At 46.2% G+C, this 18,508-nt stretch overlaps 1 protein-coding gene across 1 annotated transcript in view; it reads right to left on the bottom strand.

Moving 5' to 3' along the window:
• Nucleotides 1-628: 628 nt before the first annotated feature.
• The window catches only part of LOC144180446 (uncharacterized), a 56,567-nt gene continuing 38,687 nt past the window's right edge, over nucleotides 629-18,508 (bottom strand). Inside the window, exons 6-7 of the mRNA XM_077708786.1 lie at nucleotides 7,530-7,829; nucleotides 629-887 (exon numbers count right to left, since the gene is read on the bottom strand). Coding sequence (XP_077564912.1) covers nucleotides 738-887; nucleotides 7,530-7,829 — 450 coding nt within the window. The 3' untranslated portion in view covers nucleotides 629-737. The remainder of the gene's footprint in view (nucleotides 888-7,529; nucleotides 7,830-18,508) is intronic.

The following is an 18,508-nucleotide window of genomic DNA, read 5'->3' as shown; positions in this document are numbered from 1 at the left end:
TGCTGCCTTTAAACACTGGGGACTGGAGAAGGGGAACATTTTCCTCGTATCAATTTAGATGCGTGCAATCACATTCCAAAATATGAGCCGCATCGTCTCTTTTCTTTCCGCAGGCCACGCATGCAGCATCATTTGGGTATTGTTCCCAACGAAGTTCATCGTTCTCTAGCAACCTGCTCTAGCCCTAGTTGACATGGATACTGTTTTTCCTGATATCAAACGTCTTTACTTTGTACGTTCGCAACCACAACATCCGCGAAAAGAACTCGCCTCAAAGCGTATTTTTCTGGGTGGCGACTACGACCCGGAGAAAATCGAAGGGCGAGCCGCATCCAGCTTCGCTGCAAAACGTGCCTCCTTCACGCCGTCAGAGAAGGTCGGTACTGTCTCCGCCTCGAGTGATCGTCCTTGACGTTTCCAGGTTGACGACCTCGGTCTCTGGTTTTGCTGTGCACTAAGAAACACACAGGCAAACAAACAATTCGGGGTGTCAGGGAATGTAAATCACTGCTGCCCTACACTGTGACTCTGTGGAATGTCGTGGCGCTGTGCCTCTTTCAATCACGAGGTGATGTCAAGCAAGCGAAGCGGGCAAAAAAGAGACACGTCACAACGTTCTCGCATAATTCCTTATTTTTAACGATGGGGCCAATAGCAGCTGCATTGCGAGATGACGCGTTCCGACAACGCAACCGGCGAACGCTGTATCCAAGGCTCGCTGATTCCGCAGCCACCATTTAGGGAACCGTCTCTGTGACGCGGGCCTTGTCGGCGATGGCCATGAGGTGCTGGTAGTCACTCACATTCATGCACCGCCCAGCCCGGTCACGCTGCACCTCGAAGACCGCCCAGCCCTCCGATAGGTGGCGGCTCACGAACATATCCACCTGCAACGATGGCGTCCCAGTGAGCAATCTTATATACACGGTGCACTTCGTAATAGCGTAAAAGGACTACCTCATCGATGCAATATTTTCCGTACGGGGACGTCATAACTTGAATAAGAGCGAAGTGAAACTTGGGGAACACCATTTTTTAAAGCGAAGCTATAGTAATCTCGTGGGGCGATTTCGCCGTCGCGGTAAATTTCACCTCCATTTGACCGCAGCTGCGCCGTACGCTTGGTAACGCATCCCGCGATTCACCCGGCTGAGCTCCGCCGCAGGCCGCGTTCGCCACTTCCGTCGCCGCTGCCTAAATCTGCATTATAGTCATGTAGGAAGACTGACCGCGTGTTGCTACCCTGCAAATGGCATGAAAAGACTTCTACAGTAAAGACAATAGTGAAAGACAATAGAGGTAGTGCAACATTACATCCGGGTACCGTAGACCTAGCATTGCTCGCGCGCCATCTGGTGCCAGGACGCGCAACTTGCCCCCTTTTTTAAATGCGGAGCATTTCTTAGGCTCACCTGGCCTCCGTCGTTGATGGCGGCGCCGTCCACACGCTCACTGCGCATGCGCAACTCTCCTCCTTACACCCACAGCTCCGCGATACTACACTATAGAAAAAAGAAGTAGTTAGCGGCGCCCGGTTTCGATCCCACGACTCTCTGGCCGCAACGGAGGTACGCGGTGCTCTTCCCACTACGCTACAAATCCGGGACAGGAGCAAGTGCTACGAACGCGCCTTATGTCCTTGACTCATTCAAACTATGTCAAGAAGCTACTGATACAACGAAGACACGCGAAGCTGAACGTCAACGGAAACGACGAACTGAAAACTTTAGAGGGGGATGCTGAATTTCCCGTAGCTGTGGCGGGAAGCGCCACGCGCCTTGCAGCTCAACCAGCCCCGTCCGCAGCGCCTCTGATGCTGATTGTGGCAGGATGCCCCTAGGGATTGGCCAACCAATGAATCCATCACGAGATAGGTTCGCGTTAAACCACCGTCGTCATCTTCCCGTAGGGGAACCGCCGAAGAAGAGGAAGAACGAGAAGACAAAGCTGCGAAGAGGAGGGCGTGTACATTGCTCTCAGGGGGTGCAGCTATGTCAACAACCTTTACCTCACCAAAGCTGGCGGAGACTACCGATTCTACCACAGAGACAACATCGACAAGAACATGATGGACGAGTTTCGGCGCATCGAGAACCACCGCCTACTCACCGTAACACAACAGCACTTGCGTGCCTTTGCCACCGGTGTGGACCCGGACGCGGAATTCCCTCTGGCGCTAGTAAAAACCAGATCACTCAACATAACGGCAACACAATGGAACCACACGGAACCGCCACGATGCTTCGCATCCTCATCAGGGTTCCCCACGAGAAGATGGTGTAATTTTTTTATACTTTATCGTACATAGAGTTTCTTACAATATAACTAGTGGGGAAACCGGCGCTGCGATCGTACGCCTCAATGGGCGTGTGATGGGTAGTTGTGGATTCGGATTGGCGCTCGATGGCTCGCGGAACTTACTATAGATTGTAGGCAGTTTCGTTTTCATTTTGGATTTACATGAACGCATTTGCCTAGGCGGGGTGTTGGGAGGAGTGATCAAAAATACGTTTTTCCTTGAACTGCATGCCTCGCGTGCACTAACGCTGCCCTGAGTGGAATGTTTTATAACCAGAGTTGCGAACTGGGTGGGTTATCAATTCATTGACGCACAGCGAGCACGATAACACAAATGACGGCGCCATGTACGGCGAAGTTGTCTGCGAATTAGTAGTTGCGGCGCTGCTCATTCGGCAGAGCAATGTATTGTCAAAGCTGACGACGGTTGCGAATCGCTTGGAACAGCCACATCTTTCGTGCGAACGCCGGCTCCTGCGGCGTAGAACAGCAGCACCGGCGGCTGATAGGAACGCAGCTTGATGTATGTCACTATATAACTTCTCCAAAGATAATCGGTTTCTTTTTTCTTATGAGGACAAAACTTATCTTACTATTACAAACCACCAGTGCCGAAACTTTTACAGGTAGTTTTTAAAGAAGTCCACGTCCTTCTGTAGTTGGCGAAAAATGGCAAACCTGTTCCACAAACCTTCTCGACACCGCGTATGCTTTTTATTTAAACGCGCCGTTTTATTTCGTAAAAAAACCAGTTTTTCGTCACTAACTTTCTTGTTTGCCATGTAATTTATAAACGGAGAACCGGGCAATAACAGCTTTTTTGTCAAAAAACACAATTTGCGCAGCCATCAGCCCGTTTTGATCCTACGCAATCCGGTTCCACAACTACCCATCATTGCCATTGAAGCGTAAGCGCCGCTAACATGTTCGCGTTGACACTAGCGCCAGTTTCTCCCCTAGTTATTTGTATGAAACTCTGTGCTATCGTAATAGGCAATGCGACGCACTTCTACAATTAGAAGAGAGTATTGCTTCTTTATTTTACGCGCAGACATTTATTACGCCTGAGATTTCCTTGAACGTTCATGAAATGAACATGTATGATCCATGACAGCGCTTTTAGCAGTTTGAATTGGTCTTGCCGATGGATACGTATTATTGAAGAATTGATTCATCTTTTGGCCCGGCAGTTTAATCAAGTAATAAATCGGATGATGATGATGAACCAACACCTTCGCATTCAGGTAGCCGAAAAAAAAGGCTTTCACGATCCGCCACCGGTAGCCACGGAAAACGGACAATACTTGCTCCGTGGCAGTGGCACAGACACTTAGCGTATACCGCCAAAATCGATGGGGCAATTCTTCCGGTAAAAAAATAAGCGAATCGCGAACGCTGCACATAGGCTTCGCAAATTTCTCAAACATTGGCAATAATTTTTAGCTACCATACATTCCTACGCGCTCAAAGCCACTACAATTAAAGAATTGATTTTTTTTTGCGAATTTGTTCGGTCGAGGCGTAAGTATTTTTCTCAACCTCCTTGGTACAAACCGAGCCCCCTTAAGTCGGTATCATGACTGTACACAAGTGTATTGCTGGTGAGGCATTTTTAGGGACAATAAAAATAGTTTGATTTAACGTATGAAGGCGCAAGGATCTTTCATTAAACAGCACCCCAAGACCCCATGTACCAATACCGAGTGCTATATATCGAAACCCTTGAAAGTCAGCTTTACTGTGATATACAAATGCACTGCTGGGGAGATACTTTTTTTTTTTTCAGAGGCAATTCAAGGGTTCATTTGATGAGAACATGAAGGCCCTACGACTTGTTAATAAAGCGTTTTCTAACGTAAGTTAGATATGGCACTTAGCTGAAAAAAGGTTAGCGTGGCTTGTTGATAGATTGTTCAAGACTCGAAGGCTTCGCCCGTACTGGAGAAAAAAAAAGTGCGATGATACTGAGTGCAACTCTCCCGTTCCGCCTTGTTTCTTGTGTACTGGAGCTGCTTCTGAATCTTTAAATCTGGCACTGAGCTTTTGTGACGGGAAGTTTTTTGTGTCGTATCTCCGAAGAATGCTGGCGCCTTAGAAATCAGGGATAGGCAAGCTCGTGGGCTGCCTATCCCGTGAGCTGCCTGTATTTGATTGTTACGCTGATCTAATAACCGCAGTTGCTAGCCAGTATGTCTCCAAAGACGCACGATACAGCTTATGTCAGCACAAGGGATCTTATCATCCCTTAATGGTAAAATGACAATAACCTGCGAGCTGTTCTCGAAGTGTGGGTCACGTTGTATGACGACGCAGCGCACATTTAGCGCGCTGAGTGCTTTGGTTAAGCACATCCCCATTTAAAGAATAAGTGGCGAATATGGGGCCGCTTCATTAGTTTGTTTGAACGCCGTCAAGAAGAGCAGCTTTACGCTTTTAGCGCCTGAACTTCACACGGCATCAGCTGTTCTTTCCGCATTGCCAGAAGACCACATGGTGGCTGGCTCCATGGCACGAAGTTGTCCCTTGTTTCAGTGTACAGGAGGTGAGAAGAGGTGGTTAGTGCGAAATAAGAGTCAAACGAACCAAACCACGTGATGACACCCAGGCTATGTGTTTTTAAAAGAATTGAAGAGGTAGTAGAGTGCACGGCGGAGGTGGGACGCCGCTCGCGCTGACGAAGTGGGGGGTCGCTGAGTATGGACGCAGTACAGAATGTCGGTTGCCTGCTCTTGACGTAAAGTGTTCGACGGCTGGTAGGACAATATTTTTGAACGAGAAGAGAGAGGACGGAGTTTGTGGAGGAGCAGCACCCGTTGGTGATTGGTCAACATCTGTGAGAAAAATCACCACTATGGGATGAGGAGGAAATGGAGGAACGGAAATACAAAAAAAAAACGAAGTGGATACAATAGGTTCATTGCCTTTCCACTCTGTGAAGAAGGATGACAAGCGGACCAAACTGTACCCGATGGAAACTGTATGTGTGTCAGATCAGACTTATCCTGTATTATTAAACGGGTCCGATTTCAACCCGTTTGACCTGTACAGCCGTCAGAGAGGATGGTATAAGCCCGTTTGATTGGAAACGATTTTTCGATAGGGGAGTAACGTTACAGTAGTCTAATTGTCATACAATTTGTATCCAGCGAGTTACTGGAAGGAACAGTAACAGCTGTTTTCTGTAACTCTACTCCCGCCGTAGATGGCGACATATGTTCTGACAGCAGTTGGTAATTCTGTAGTCTTTACAACTTGTCTGTGAACTATCTAATTATGCAAAGTAAATGAAACTCGGCGTAAAGGTAGGTTCGGCGTAGCGGCTAATGTTTACAGTATCATAACAAGAGTTCGAGCCGTTTTCTGTAATCATACTCCCTCCGTAGATCGTCATGCTTCACTGTGCAAGCGGCAATGTGGGAAAGCGATATTACAAAAACCAAGCTTCCAATGACGCTTTTAAAGTCGGCTTCACCTTTATACAGAAGTGCATTGTTGCGAAATACATAATTTCAGGGGCAAAATGAACCGTCTGGATTAAGAAACAAGTTAAAACGCCCGCATGGTCGGAACAGATGTCCAAAAGAGATTGTGCCGACAATTTGCCCCGAGTCTTTTTACATCGAAAGTTAAGCAAACGGGACACACATGGGAGTATATATATTCGACGAAACGCGAGTTTGTCTTTAATGCCACGACTATCGCGGTACCAAGTCCCGGTGCCCAGTGCCCTGTGCCAATCCCCGCTGGCCAAGTCCCCGCTGAGAACCAAAATAGACCTCCTTATCTTTTACACGGGATGAAGGAACCCAAAATAAAACTAAAGGGTTTTCCCAGAGTGTGACTATGGAGTCTGTGCTGCGCACTCTTGCCGCTGGAAGACGCATGCACGCTGCCCTACGGACGCCGTAATTGTTTGGCTTCACGGCGCAGCTGTAATTGTGCAAAATAGCTGACGGAACTCCAGGATATGGGGAGAATTTAAGGACGATGTCAGTGCATTGGGTTATGCTAGCTACTCACGACACGATAAATAAATAAATAAATAAATAAATAAATAAATAAATAAATAAATAAATAAATAAATAAATAAATAAATAAATAAATAAATAAATAAATAAATAAAAAACAAATAAAAAACAAATAAAACATAAACATAAATAAATAAATAAACGTTGCGGCCCGGCCACTCGATGAAAGTGGTTGTGGTAACCATTGGTGCGGTAACTTCCGAAGTGCCCCAGCATTCAGATGCGCTCGTGGCTACAGAATGTCGAGAACACACAGAAATACCGGATAGCTATCAAGCAAGCCCATAGAAGGAGTTTCACTCCAGTGACATGCCCTGGTGGCACTGCATCAGCCTTCGATGCCAGTAGCTGGATGGCATTGCGTTGTATGCCCTGCGCCACTGTCCGCATCTGAACACTTGGCTCGAAACGTGTGCCCCTGGTCCACCCGCCGCCTAGTCATTTCCGCCCATCACTGGAGGATTGGACGTGAGAGCCCAGTGCTAAGAAAACACGGAGGGCCCGTCTCGTTGAGGTAACGTGCCTGACGAGCGGCTTGCAGAAGAGAGCTGCCTCCGTTGCGAGGACAGAGAGCCAGAGGGCAACCTTCAACTGTTTCATTCGGGGCGAGAAAAGAAAAGCTACCATACCTCACACTAGGGGGCGAACACACGGCCTGCAGCGGACAGTGACGTTCTCAAGCAGAACCCAACAAGCACCTTCACTAGTCGCAGAAGAGGGTGCAGACATACCCTTCACTTCGTAACCGTCAGTTTGCACACTTCGCTGAGCAGAGTCTTCAAACAGAGTCTTGTACAGACAGGCAAAAGCAAGTGCCACTAATCTTAGATGTGAAAGTTAGACACCGCGGACAGCCACGTCGTGCGGCGCCCGCATGCGTAAGGGTGTCTTTCGGCCGCGCAGCCGATTGCAGCTCCGCAGCCGCTGACGAGAGACGATTCTCTTGCAAGGGAGAAACCGCGCCGCCCACAAAGGTGGCTCGCGAAAACAAAAATTGCGGCACGCGAAAGGGGCACCGAAAACACGCGGAAGGGGTGCGCACACCCGGGAGAGGTTTCGCACACCGTGCGTCCCCGGGTCGAAAAAAGGAGGACAGCCTTGTTAATGCAGACCCTTCTGTAACCGACGAAGTTACGGCAAGCCTGTTTCCTCGAATTGCCAGCCCCACCTCGTTTAAACAACACGTTTAAAAAGGAAGCGTACCTTGTAATTGAGAGACGACACCGTCTCGTGAAAGGCCACGTAGCTATTGGGGCTTGAACCAGTCGAAGGTGTGTACGTCAGGTACTCGTACATGTGGGTCGAGTCAGTATCAGAGGTGGCCCCGGCTAAGTTGGTGCTGCACACCACGTCCAGGTCGACGATACTGGCGTCGGTGCAGTCCACATTGACTGACGCATTGTTCCTAGTTATGTAGAGAAACACGCCCAGAACTGAGGACAGCAAGATCCGGAATCGGTCGGTACCCGACCACAGTGCTTGGGCGGCCTCCTCGGCGAGCGTCTGCGGCAGTTTACAACAATAACCCCCATCGCCTCTTACAAGCGCAACATAAACAAAAACAGGAGCACACTAGACATGATGTGCATATAATAATAATAATAATAATCAATCAATCAATCAATCAATCAATCAATCAATCAACCTTTATTTTCGGTGCCCAGGAACAACCCTAGGGTCTTGGTACTGGTACACCATACAAAAAAAAAACACTACAATTAAGACAAGACAGCATACACAAACTATATGTATGACATAAACAATAAAGTAAAAATAGTTACAGAAATCTTAGAAAGCAAAAAAGGAAAAAAAAAAAAAAAGAACAGACAGTCAAAAAAGAAAAGGCAGGCTTAGTGTTGCAAGCCATGCCACTCGGCCAGCAAAACGTTCAGTAGATGTGAAAAATAGGAACTATACAAGCAAATATTGAATCAACATGACATAGAGTATACGTATATAGCCAAGGTTTTCTAACAACATATTAGGAAGTTCCAAAAAAAAAAAAGGGGGAAAAGCTTCAGCATTACCAACACTGACACTAAAAACGTACAAATATTCAAGCAACACAAAACAAGAAAAAGTGAAAAGCAAGCAAGAACAGTTTGCACATAATACATAGGGTACATAAATTTGGAATGACATAAAGGACTTAAGCTACAACAGTTTTCAACTCATTAGAGAACAAAGTAAAGGAGCTCTGGAATATATCAAGCCGAACGGAATATTCATTATATGCACATTGTATTCGGCAGATGGACGAGCGTCGGCTATTTAAAGCAACTGGTCTGAAAGCTGGAAATTTTCTGAAAAGTTTATTTGGCAAATTGACATTGATAAGTGTAACCAAATCGTCACACAAAATATTACCATGAAGAAGTTTATAGAGAAAGATAATATCAGCTCGCATTCGTCGACACCGAAGGGAAGGAATGCTTTTCAGAAGAGACATGATGCCGTTTGCGTCGTCTTGCACATGACGGAAGCGGTGCTTAAAGATAGAAAGGAACTTATTTTGAACCCTTTCGATACGGTCACTATTGGACTTGCAAGTTCCATTCCAGACAACAGACCCGTATTCAAGAAGAGGTAAGCAGAGAGCCGAATACAACTTTAAGAAAGGAAGCGGACCTTTAAACTCTCTAGAATACCTGCAAACAGCACCCAGACAACGAAGAGACCGACGGGTAATTTGTGCAATGTGGGAAGAGAAAGTCAGAGAAGAATCAAACAGTACTCCCAAGTCCCGAATTTCGGTCACCCTCGGCAGTGTGGTGCCTGCAATTTCATAAGGGTATTGCAGTTGTTGAGTTTTTCTACTATAGGAGACAACTTTAGTTTTTGAAGGGTTCAAAATAAGGTCGTTTTTGGTGCACCAACGATGGAATGACACAATATCAACCTGAAGAGAATTACAGTCCTGAACACTACGCACTTCTCTAAAGATTTTTATATCATCAGCGTACAACAAAAAAGAAGAATTTTGAATGGCAGAAGCAACATCGTTAATGAAAATGGAAAAAAGAAGGGGACCCAGGACGGAGCCTTGTGGTACACCACTGGTTGCTTTGTACCTAAATGATGTTTGACCGTTAACACTTACATAGCAATATCGCTCCTTGAGATAACAACGTATAAGACCCACCAAAGAAGCGTGTACATCTAACAGAGTGAGCTTTGCAAGCAATAACGAGTGGTTGACAACATCAAAGGCTTTGCTCATGTCACAGTAGACCACATCCAGTTGGCTTCTACCAACGATTGCTGGGACAGCCTTCTCCATGAAGCATACAAGGTTCGTGGAAGTTGAACGACCACGCATAAATCCATGTTGATTAGGAATGAGGACATGTTTAAATGAGAAAGACAAGACCGTATGAAGAGATAACTCGAAAATTTTAGAGGCAGAACAAAGCAGCGAGACAGGCCTATAGTTTATAGCATCAGTTTTTAGGCCTGACTTGAAAACAGGGAATACGCGAGAGATTTTCCATGAGCGAGGAAACGTTCCCGACCGGAGACAGTTATTAAATATTGAAGTGAACACAGGAACGAATATATTTGCATATGTTTTTAGGATTGCAGCAGGAATACCATCTGGCCCACAAGAAAGCGAGGGCTTGAGCCGCTTGATGCTGGTCCGAATGATGTTGTCGTCCAGTTGTAAACAACCGGAGTTCTCGCCCTGGTGACAAGGGGCGCTGCTGTTGTCACTACCACCGCTAATCCCAAAAAAAGAAGAAAATTGACGAGCAAAGCAGTCGGCCACCTTGACAACCTCATCGCCGTTGGAGTCTAGAAGACGAATAGAATCGTTAGTTGTACTAGATCTAGAATGAATGTATTTCCAGAAGGCTCCCGGTTGGTGAGTTGCTTTAGTTTCTACCGACGCCAGGTACGAAGTATGATCACGTTTGTGCAATATTTTACATAGGGCACGTAGGCGCCGGAATTCCTGAGCAAACTGGTTGGCACCAGAGCGCTTCATCTTTCTGTGCGCACGTTCCTTGAGTTTCAGGGCATCCCGCAATTCAGAAGAAAACCAGTGTGGAAACTTGAACCTCCTCGGTAAATATTGCGGGATGTATTCCTTCATACCCGAAAGCACAATCTCTGTGAAACGGTCGACTTGTTCATTGACATCAGTGTGGTCAATGACGGTCGACCAAGGGGCAGCGGAAAAATAGCCATACAGCCCAGCATAATCTCCCCTGGCGAAAGCGTAATGAGGTTGCGTGTTGTTGGAATTTACGGAACGGTGGAGCAATGAAGGGAGGCAACAGGAAATAGAAAGAGGAGGATGAAATCTGTCCGGTATTACTAAAGAACAATCAGAGTGCAACACACTAACGCCATCAAAGTTCGAAAAGCACAGGTCCAGAATTTTTCCACTGCAATTTTTTATGCGATTACACTGTGCCATAGAAGTGAAAGCCACAAAATCTAGCAACCTATTACCCTTCTGTTCAATGTGGTGGTTGTAGTGGGAACAAGTTAGCTGGCTCCACTCCACGCCAGGAGCATTAAAATCTCCAAGCAGGAGGACTTTGCGGTTGCCATGAGTGATAAGCACCTGTTCAATGGAGGAGATTAACTTATTGAACGCCTCAGGAGCTACATCAGGAGGAATGTAAAAAACACCAACTAGAAGTTTTTCAGATTTAGAGAAATGAATTTCGACCCATAAAGACTCATCTGCGTTATCAATATCGCTAATAATAATAATAATAATAATAATAATAATATTAATAATAATAATAATCAATCAATCAATCAATCAATCAATCATTTATTTGCGTGCCCAGGAACAGCCGGGGTCGGCCTTTGTGCTGGCGCACGGAAACAGAAACACACGAAACATAATGTACATATCTTTCAAATACAAAATAAAATACAAAATACAAAAAAAACGAAAGGATAGCTTATGTTGAAGTTACGGAATGAAAGTCATTTAAGTGCATGAACTCAAGGATAAAAGACAAATGCAGAATAAGAAAAGTTGGCAGTTACGCCAATACAAACTCGCAGACATGTTTGCGAAACAGAGTAGGGCAATCATTAAATATATCAAGGTAATCCGAGTACCGATTGTACGTGCATTGCAGTCGGCAATGCACTCAATCAATCATTTATTTGCGTGCCCAGGAACAGCCGGGGTCGGCCTTTGTGCTGGCGCACGGAAACAGAAACACACGAAACATAATGTACATATCTTTCAAATACAAAATAAAATACAAAATACAAAAAAAACGAAAGGATAGCTTATGTTGAAGTTACGGAATGAAAGTCATTTAAGTGCATGAACTCAAGGATAAAAGACAAATGCAGAATAAGAAAAGTTGGCAGTTACGCCAATACAAACTCGCAGACATGTTTGCGAAACAGAGTAGGGCAATCATTAAATATATCAAGGTAATCCGAGTACCGATTGTACGTGCATTGCAGTCGGCACACAGGGCACAAGACACGCAGACAATTGGGGTTGCAAAAGGTATCATGTTTCCTGGTCCACTTTTGCGGCACATAAAGACGAACATGCTGTAGCAGCTCACCACAAGACACTATGCCGTGCATAATTTTAAAGAGGAAGATAATATCAGCCTTGTTCCGCCTGGAAGTTAAGCATGATATCGTCAATGAAGAGGGCGATCATAAAAGTAATCAATCAATCAATCAATCAATCAATCAATCATGTTTATTTACGTGCCCAGGAACAGCCAGAGGCCTGAGTGCTGGCGCACGGGTAGTTACATGAAAACAAAATACAAGAAACATATAGCAAGAAACAAACAAGCGACAAGACACACAAATTGAAGTAGTGAAAATGACAAATAAAGCACAGGCGGAGCCTGGGTACAGGTAAAAAATAAAAAAAGAAGATGCCTATGTTGCTCTGCCTGTCGTAAAGGCCACACGACAGGCAGAGCAACAAAGTTTGACAGTAATACAACAAAAACAACGGAGTGTAGAGACAAATGATAATACGAACAAATGACAGTAAACAGTTTCAAAAATAGGCAACTATCAGTTGGATAGACACAACCGCAGAGAAACGAAATTCCAGAAAAAAAAGAGCGACAGACATATCATAGGTGTTTAACATACTGTATTCAACAGCGCTGTACGGTAAATTGTAAAGGATTTCTGAAAGATGTCAAGGCGTTCAAAGAAGTGGTTGTAACAATTCTGTATTCTGCGCACAGGAGAATGATTGGAGTTGCGCGCAGCGGTCAAGAACGGGCGATGCGACCTGGTGGGCTTTTGTGGTACACTAAACTCAATAATAATAATAATAATAATAATAATAATAATAATAATAATAATAATAATAATAATAATAATAATCAATCAACCTTTATTTTCGGTGCCCAGGAACAACCCTGAGGTCTTGGTGCTGGCACACCATATACAAAACATTAATAAAAGAAACGTAGAACAGCACGGCACAACGAAGAAAATCCTCGATATGATAGAAAAAATAAAGTAAAAATACTTACAGAAATTTAAAAAAATAAAAAGAAACAGTGTTACAAGCTATGGCCCTCGGCCAGCGAAGGAATCAAGGCACTTGAGAAAAGGAAATATACAAAATACACAGTGTATATGATAGAGACAGAGTGTACATATACAACGAGAGTTCTGACCCGAGGCAAGCGGAGGAGCTGGCCATAGCGCTGGCCCTAACCAACCCCAGGTGTGCGACGGTGTTGTGTGACTCGCGCAGTGCTGTCATGAACTACGCCACAAACAGAGTGTCCTCGTGCGCGTCTAGGGTGTGCGGGGCCCTACCACAACGAACAATGCCGGTGACCATCAAGTGGTTCCCGGCGCACATGGGCCCGGTGGGAACGGGTGCCAACCGCAACGAGGGGGCAGACCGAGCGGCGCGCGTGCTTACCAGACACAGCGCTGCCCCGAGCTCCCCCCCTCTTCCTGCGGAAGGCGAGGAAGAAGATGAAGAAGACCACATCGAGGCAACTCGTAATTTTGCTACAGGAAACCTGGCTTAGTAGCAACCAAAAATTTGGACTTTATAATTACCGCACTTTTAGACTAGACAGGCCAACCCGAGGTGGCGGTCTGTTAAGTTTGATATCTACAAAGTTTGCCCACACCGCGAAGGTGTCCTTCCAACTTCAACGCCCAGACTGTGAAATTTTAGTGCTGGAATTAAAGCTACCTGGTTGCCTCCCCTTCTCATTGGCCAACGTGTACTTTCCTAGTGGCGTCGTTGATTCCGAACCACTTGATTTGGCTATTGCTTCGGCTGTACCTCCCATTATCTTTGCAGGAGACTTTAATTCCCACCACGTTACTTGGGGCTTCCGGACGGATTTTTGCGGTAATCGCTTGTTGGATTGGATTACAGATAACAACTTAACATGCATAAATTCGGATTCTCCGACCTACCATAAGGGACAAACGCAATCTGTTTTAGATTTAAGTATATTTTCTCGAGGTGTTTCAGTGCCTTCTTGGTCGACCGTTGATGGCGGGTCGAGTAGTGACCACATCCCAATAGTTTTTGACATTGGGTGTCCCATCCGTTTCGTTAACCGCCAGAGCCGTTCTTTTGTTAACTATAAAAGGTTTCAAACCTCTCTGAAGGAGTCCCTGTCCTCTCTGGTCACACAAAATGAAGCTGAATGTGCGACAGGCCTTTGTTCCGCCCTTTCCTCTTCAGCTCAGTCGTTATTATTTGAAGTGATGTAGAAGAAGTCAGTAATGCCGAGTCCCTGGTGGGACGAAGAATGTTCGCGCAGCTTTAGACGTAGAAAGGCGGCCTGGAAGAAACTTTGCCATAACCTATCCCCGCTTAACTGGTGCAACTACAAATATTTTTCAGCGGTATTCAAACGCGCTGTTTCTAATGCTAAACAGACTTATCACACAGATCGATCTCTGTGTCTCTCCAAGCCTAACAATAAGCGTGCGCTTTTTCGCTTTCTTCGATCGCGGAAAGCAGTACCCTCTCCAGATAATACAGACTCTGTGGTGCTATCTCCAGGTGAACTCTCAGAGTCCCTAGAGTCGATAGCTGATGGGCTTGAAGCTCGTTTTTCGTCTTCCTTAGCGATGTCATTTACTCCGCCAGACGTCGTAGACGACTTCATAGAGGTAACGCTATCATAGCTCGCTGACGTCATGACTAAATTGATTGCTGCAGCTCCTGGCCCAGATGGCATTACAACTGAAATGCTAAAGTTATTATTTGACGAGGCTCCCAATCATTTACTTAACATGATAAATTATTCTATTCGACATGCATGGATCCCCGATGTCTGGCGTCTCGCCAAAATACTTCCGGTACTTAAGAATGCTGGTCAGGGCCTCTTGATTGAAAACGTCAGGCCTATTGCGTTGACATCTAATGTGGTTAAATTAATCGAGCGGATTTTGCAGCAGCGCATAATGCAATTGGTGTCCAGTTCTAGAATCTTTAGCCCAAGACAAATTGGTTTCCGCCCTGGGTGTTCGATTTGGAGTGCGCAAATGGACCTTGAAAGCCGGATTAAACTAGCCCGTCGCGCTAACCAGTTTTCGGCCCTAGTAACCCTAGATGTAGCAAAAGCTTTTGATAGCGTCGAATACCCTGTGTTGTTGTCCCGGTTACAAGTCTTAAACTTCCCAAGGTATATCATAGCTTGGATTTGTGAATTTCTGAGAGACAGGCAGTTCAGTTGTGTAAAATTTAATGTTACCTCCTCACAGCGGCCACAGTCTAGGGGCGTACCGCAAGGGGCGGTCCTTTCCCCTGTTCTTTTTAACATCCTTGTAAGCGCTATTCCGGAGGTTTCTGGTGTTTCTACATATGTATATGCCGACGATATTGCGTTTTTTGCATCAGCACCTGACATTATATCTCTTTACAAATTATTGCAGTCTTATCTGAACATTATTGCCTCCTGGTTGGACAGTATTTGTCTCTCTATGAATGTGAACAAATGTTCCTTATTAGTTTTTCCACTCTCAGGTCCTGTTAACATTACTCTCAGTTACCGACAGTGCATAATTCCTCAGGTTCCTTCTTTAAAGTACCTCGGAATTATTTACACCAGTGAACTTGACTGGACCCCACATATAGCCCTCATTGAGGCCAAAGGTGCACGTGCTGTTGGGATGTTGAGAAGTCTCAGTCATAGAAAGAAGGGCATGCGCAGAGAGACCCTTCTTATGATATATAGAATGTACGTTCGCCCCATTTTAGAGTTTGGGTGCGTGTTATTCTCTGGGTGCGCCGCGTATAAGCTTCATCGTCTGGTTATTCTGGAGCGTTAGGCTCTTCGCTGCTGTTTAGGGTTGCCTAAGAATGCAGCAAATGCAGTAGTTTACTTGGAAGCGCGCGTTCCTCCTCTGCTTAATAGGTTCCGGATTCTGACTGTTGAAACTTTTCTGAGAGCTTATAGCTCTGAGGTGAACAGGGAGCAGTTTATCTTTATTGCAGAACCAAGTGCGTTTACGGTGCACCAATGGCCCAGGTCCTTATGTCCACAAAGCACTTTGATACAGAGCTTCCTTTCTCCATTGGGTGTAGCAATAAATAAGATTATTCCATATACTGACAGGAGTTCACCTCTTTCTATCAATTTCCGGAACATTTTCCCCCAAAATGCTAAACTTTTACCAGCCCGGCTACTCAGTCGTCTTCTCGAAGATTATTTGGCCTCTATGCAGCCAGGTGCTATAATTTATACAGATGCCTCTCAACGAGAAGAAAAATCCGGTATCGGAATATTTTCCCTTTCCCTTAACTGGACCTTTTCGGTTCGTCTGCGTGATTTTATCCCCATATTCTTTGCGGAATTCCTGGCAATTGTCCTGGCGCTACGAAAGCTGGATGTGTCAATTACATCTCCAATGATAATTTCCGATTCTTTTTCTGTATGCCTAGCCCTTTCTTCCCCTAAAGACACTCCCCTTCTGCGGACGTTTCGGTCACTCCTGCCACCTCACTTCACTGAAATTCACCTTCTTTGGGTTTCTGGTCATGCAGGGATCACATTCAACGAGACTGCCGACTCTCTAGCAAGGGTAGCACTTTCTGGGCCTGTAGTAGACGTCGTGGAGCCGACACCTTTAATAACAGCAGCTAGGTACCGTAGGATGCTGAAACTCCAAGTACAGCAAGAATCGGTTTTATTATCATTAAGGGATTTTAATCATCTTAAATTCTCATGGAAACCTGAATGGTGCCCTTCACGCAACTTAGAGGTGATTATTACAGCCTTACGTTGTCGAGTACCCAAGTTAAATAGGTATTTGCACAGGTCTCGTCTGGCGCCAACCGCTCTGTGCAGCTATTGCAACGAAGACGAGTCGGTCGATCACTACCTTTTGACATGCCGACGTTTTTTCCTACTCAGACGTCAGTCCCTGGAGGTGCCGCTTTACAGTTTGGGGATATCCCTAACAGTGCCGGCTATTCTATCGTTCGGGGCATCCGAAACGGGGTTCTGCCGCCGGGATTTATGCTCTGCCCTCCTGCGCTACATTGAAAATTCAAAACGATTCTCTTTATGATTGCGATTGGTCACCCTCGCTTTGATTTTTCAGGATTTTTTTTTCTTTTTCCTTTTTTCCCAAACATTTTTCAAACCGGTCTAAATTATCTTTCCTAAACGTCTCGTGATTAGATAAGAATTCCATTCATTTTAACCATCCTCTGTTGATTGGCCGATCCCCTGATTGGGTATGTGCCATACCAAAAGGCGCAACAACAACAACAACAACTCCAATCGACACATACAAGGAGGTGCTGGCCTGGTATCGGGAGGGCAGAAGAGCCTACCCGCCGCCGCACCGGAATCTTACCCCAAGAGAGGCGGTGCTAGTGCGCCAACTACAGGTGCGCGCGATATGGACGCCTGTGTTCGCCAAACACGTGTGCCCCGAATTATTCCAGACAAATAAGTGTGTGATGTGTGGTGACGGTCGCGCTATCATGCAGCACATGCTCTGGGAGTGCCAGCAAACGGACTCAACAACTGCGGATCCGCTGCCGCCGTGCTTGGAGAGTGCGGTGACCAGTGCGGACTATGAACTACAGAAGATGGCTGCGCAGCTCGCGCTAGCGGCCATCGATCGCCAGCGGCCGAACTTGTCACCTCCCCCCCCAGGGAGGCCGGTGATAGTAGGTACCCCCCGAGGTTTCCGCAGGCCAAATAAAGACGTGGTTTCTCTCTCTCTCTGAAAGGTTACACTGCAATAAAGTATTAGCCTAAACCGAGCGATGCCTTTGCAATGTCCCATCTTGTCGAGACACACAACAAACATAGCAACACGTTTTACAGAAAAATAGCGAAAAAACAATGGCAGGAGTATAGACATTGTTGGGACTTCCTCGCTGCTTGCAGACGACACTGATCATCATCATTCATGCTGCTTTTCACGAGCTGTCGCATGCTCGCGTGGCTGCGCCGGCTCGCGCTCTTCTTCTTCTGGTTCCATTAAAAAGCCTCATACTATCACGACGTGTCGCTCCGCTTTCTGACCATCGCGCCGCAGCTGGAGGACCCAGAGGTCCAACACATGGTGCCGAAACCCGGGACTTCTAGCCGACGCTAAGCACATCGACGCACGGAACCGCGAAAGCAGAGGAAACGACGCGGCGCCTGCGATCTTGGCGAGCGTTCCCAGCTGCGTGCGACAAAATGGAGCGGCAACTTCGACGACGCCTCAGACTACGGGCGCAACTGGATGGCCTTCTAGCGGAAGCGGAAGGCCACTTAAGAAGAAATCTAGAGGTGACACCACCTGCAGTAAGTGTACTGCTCGACCGAATCAGCGCATTTTATGCACAGATTGAGAAAGTGGATGACGCGATTTTTGAGGAGACACCAGACGACTTGCTAGAAAGTGAGACGTTAGACGCCGGAAAGTACCGCGACAAGGTTGTCACCTTGACGGCTAGTCTGCGTTTCAAGATTCAGGAATGCCGGTCTTCGACGCTACGCCCGGTGACCGTTCATTCACAAACACAGGGCAAGTGCACATCCTCACAAACAGACCATCCACTACAGGACTTGGACGCATGGAAATTACCTCGGGTACCCTTTGGAGATAGTTCGAGTCCTGTCATTTTAACGGCTACTTTGAACCACCAGCTTCAATCCGTGGAAAAGTGGCACACAACGACAGCCCCACTACCACAAGACTCCACTGTGAACTATCCCCTCGTGGAAGCG

Source organism: Haemaphysalis longicornis, unplaced genomic scaffold, assembly GCF_048455015.1.
Source record: "Haemaphysalis longicornis isolate Haplotype H1 unplaced genomic scaffold, Haemaphysalis longicornis Haplotype H1 scaffold_4, whole genome shotgun sequence".
NCBI lineage: Eukaryota > Metazoa > Arthropoda > Arachnida > Ixodida > Ixodidae > Haemaphysalis > Haemaphysalis longicornis.
The sequence above is the reverse complement of the archived record's forward strand: the minus strand, read 5'-3'. Positions and strand labels throughout refer to the sequence as shown.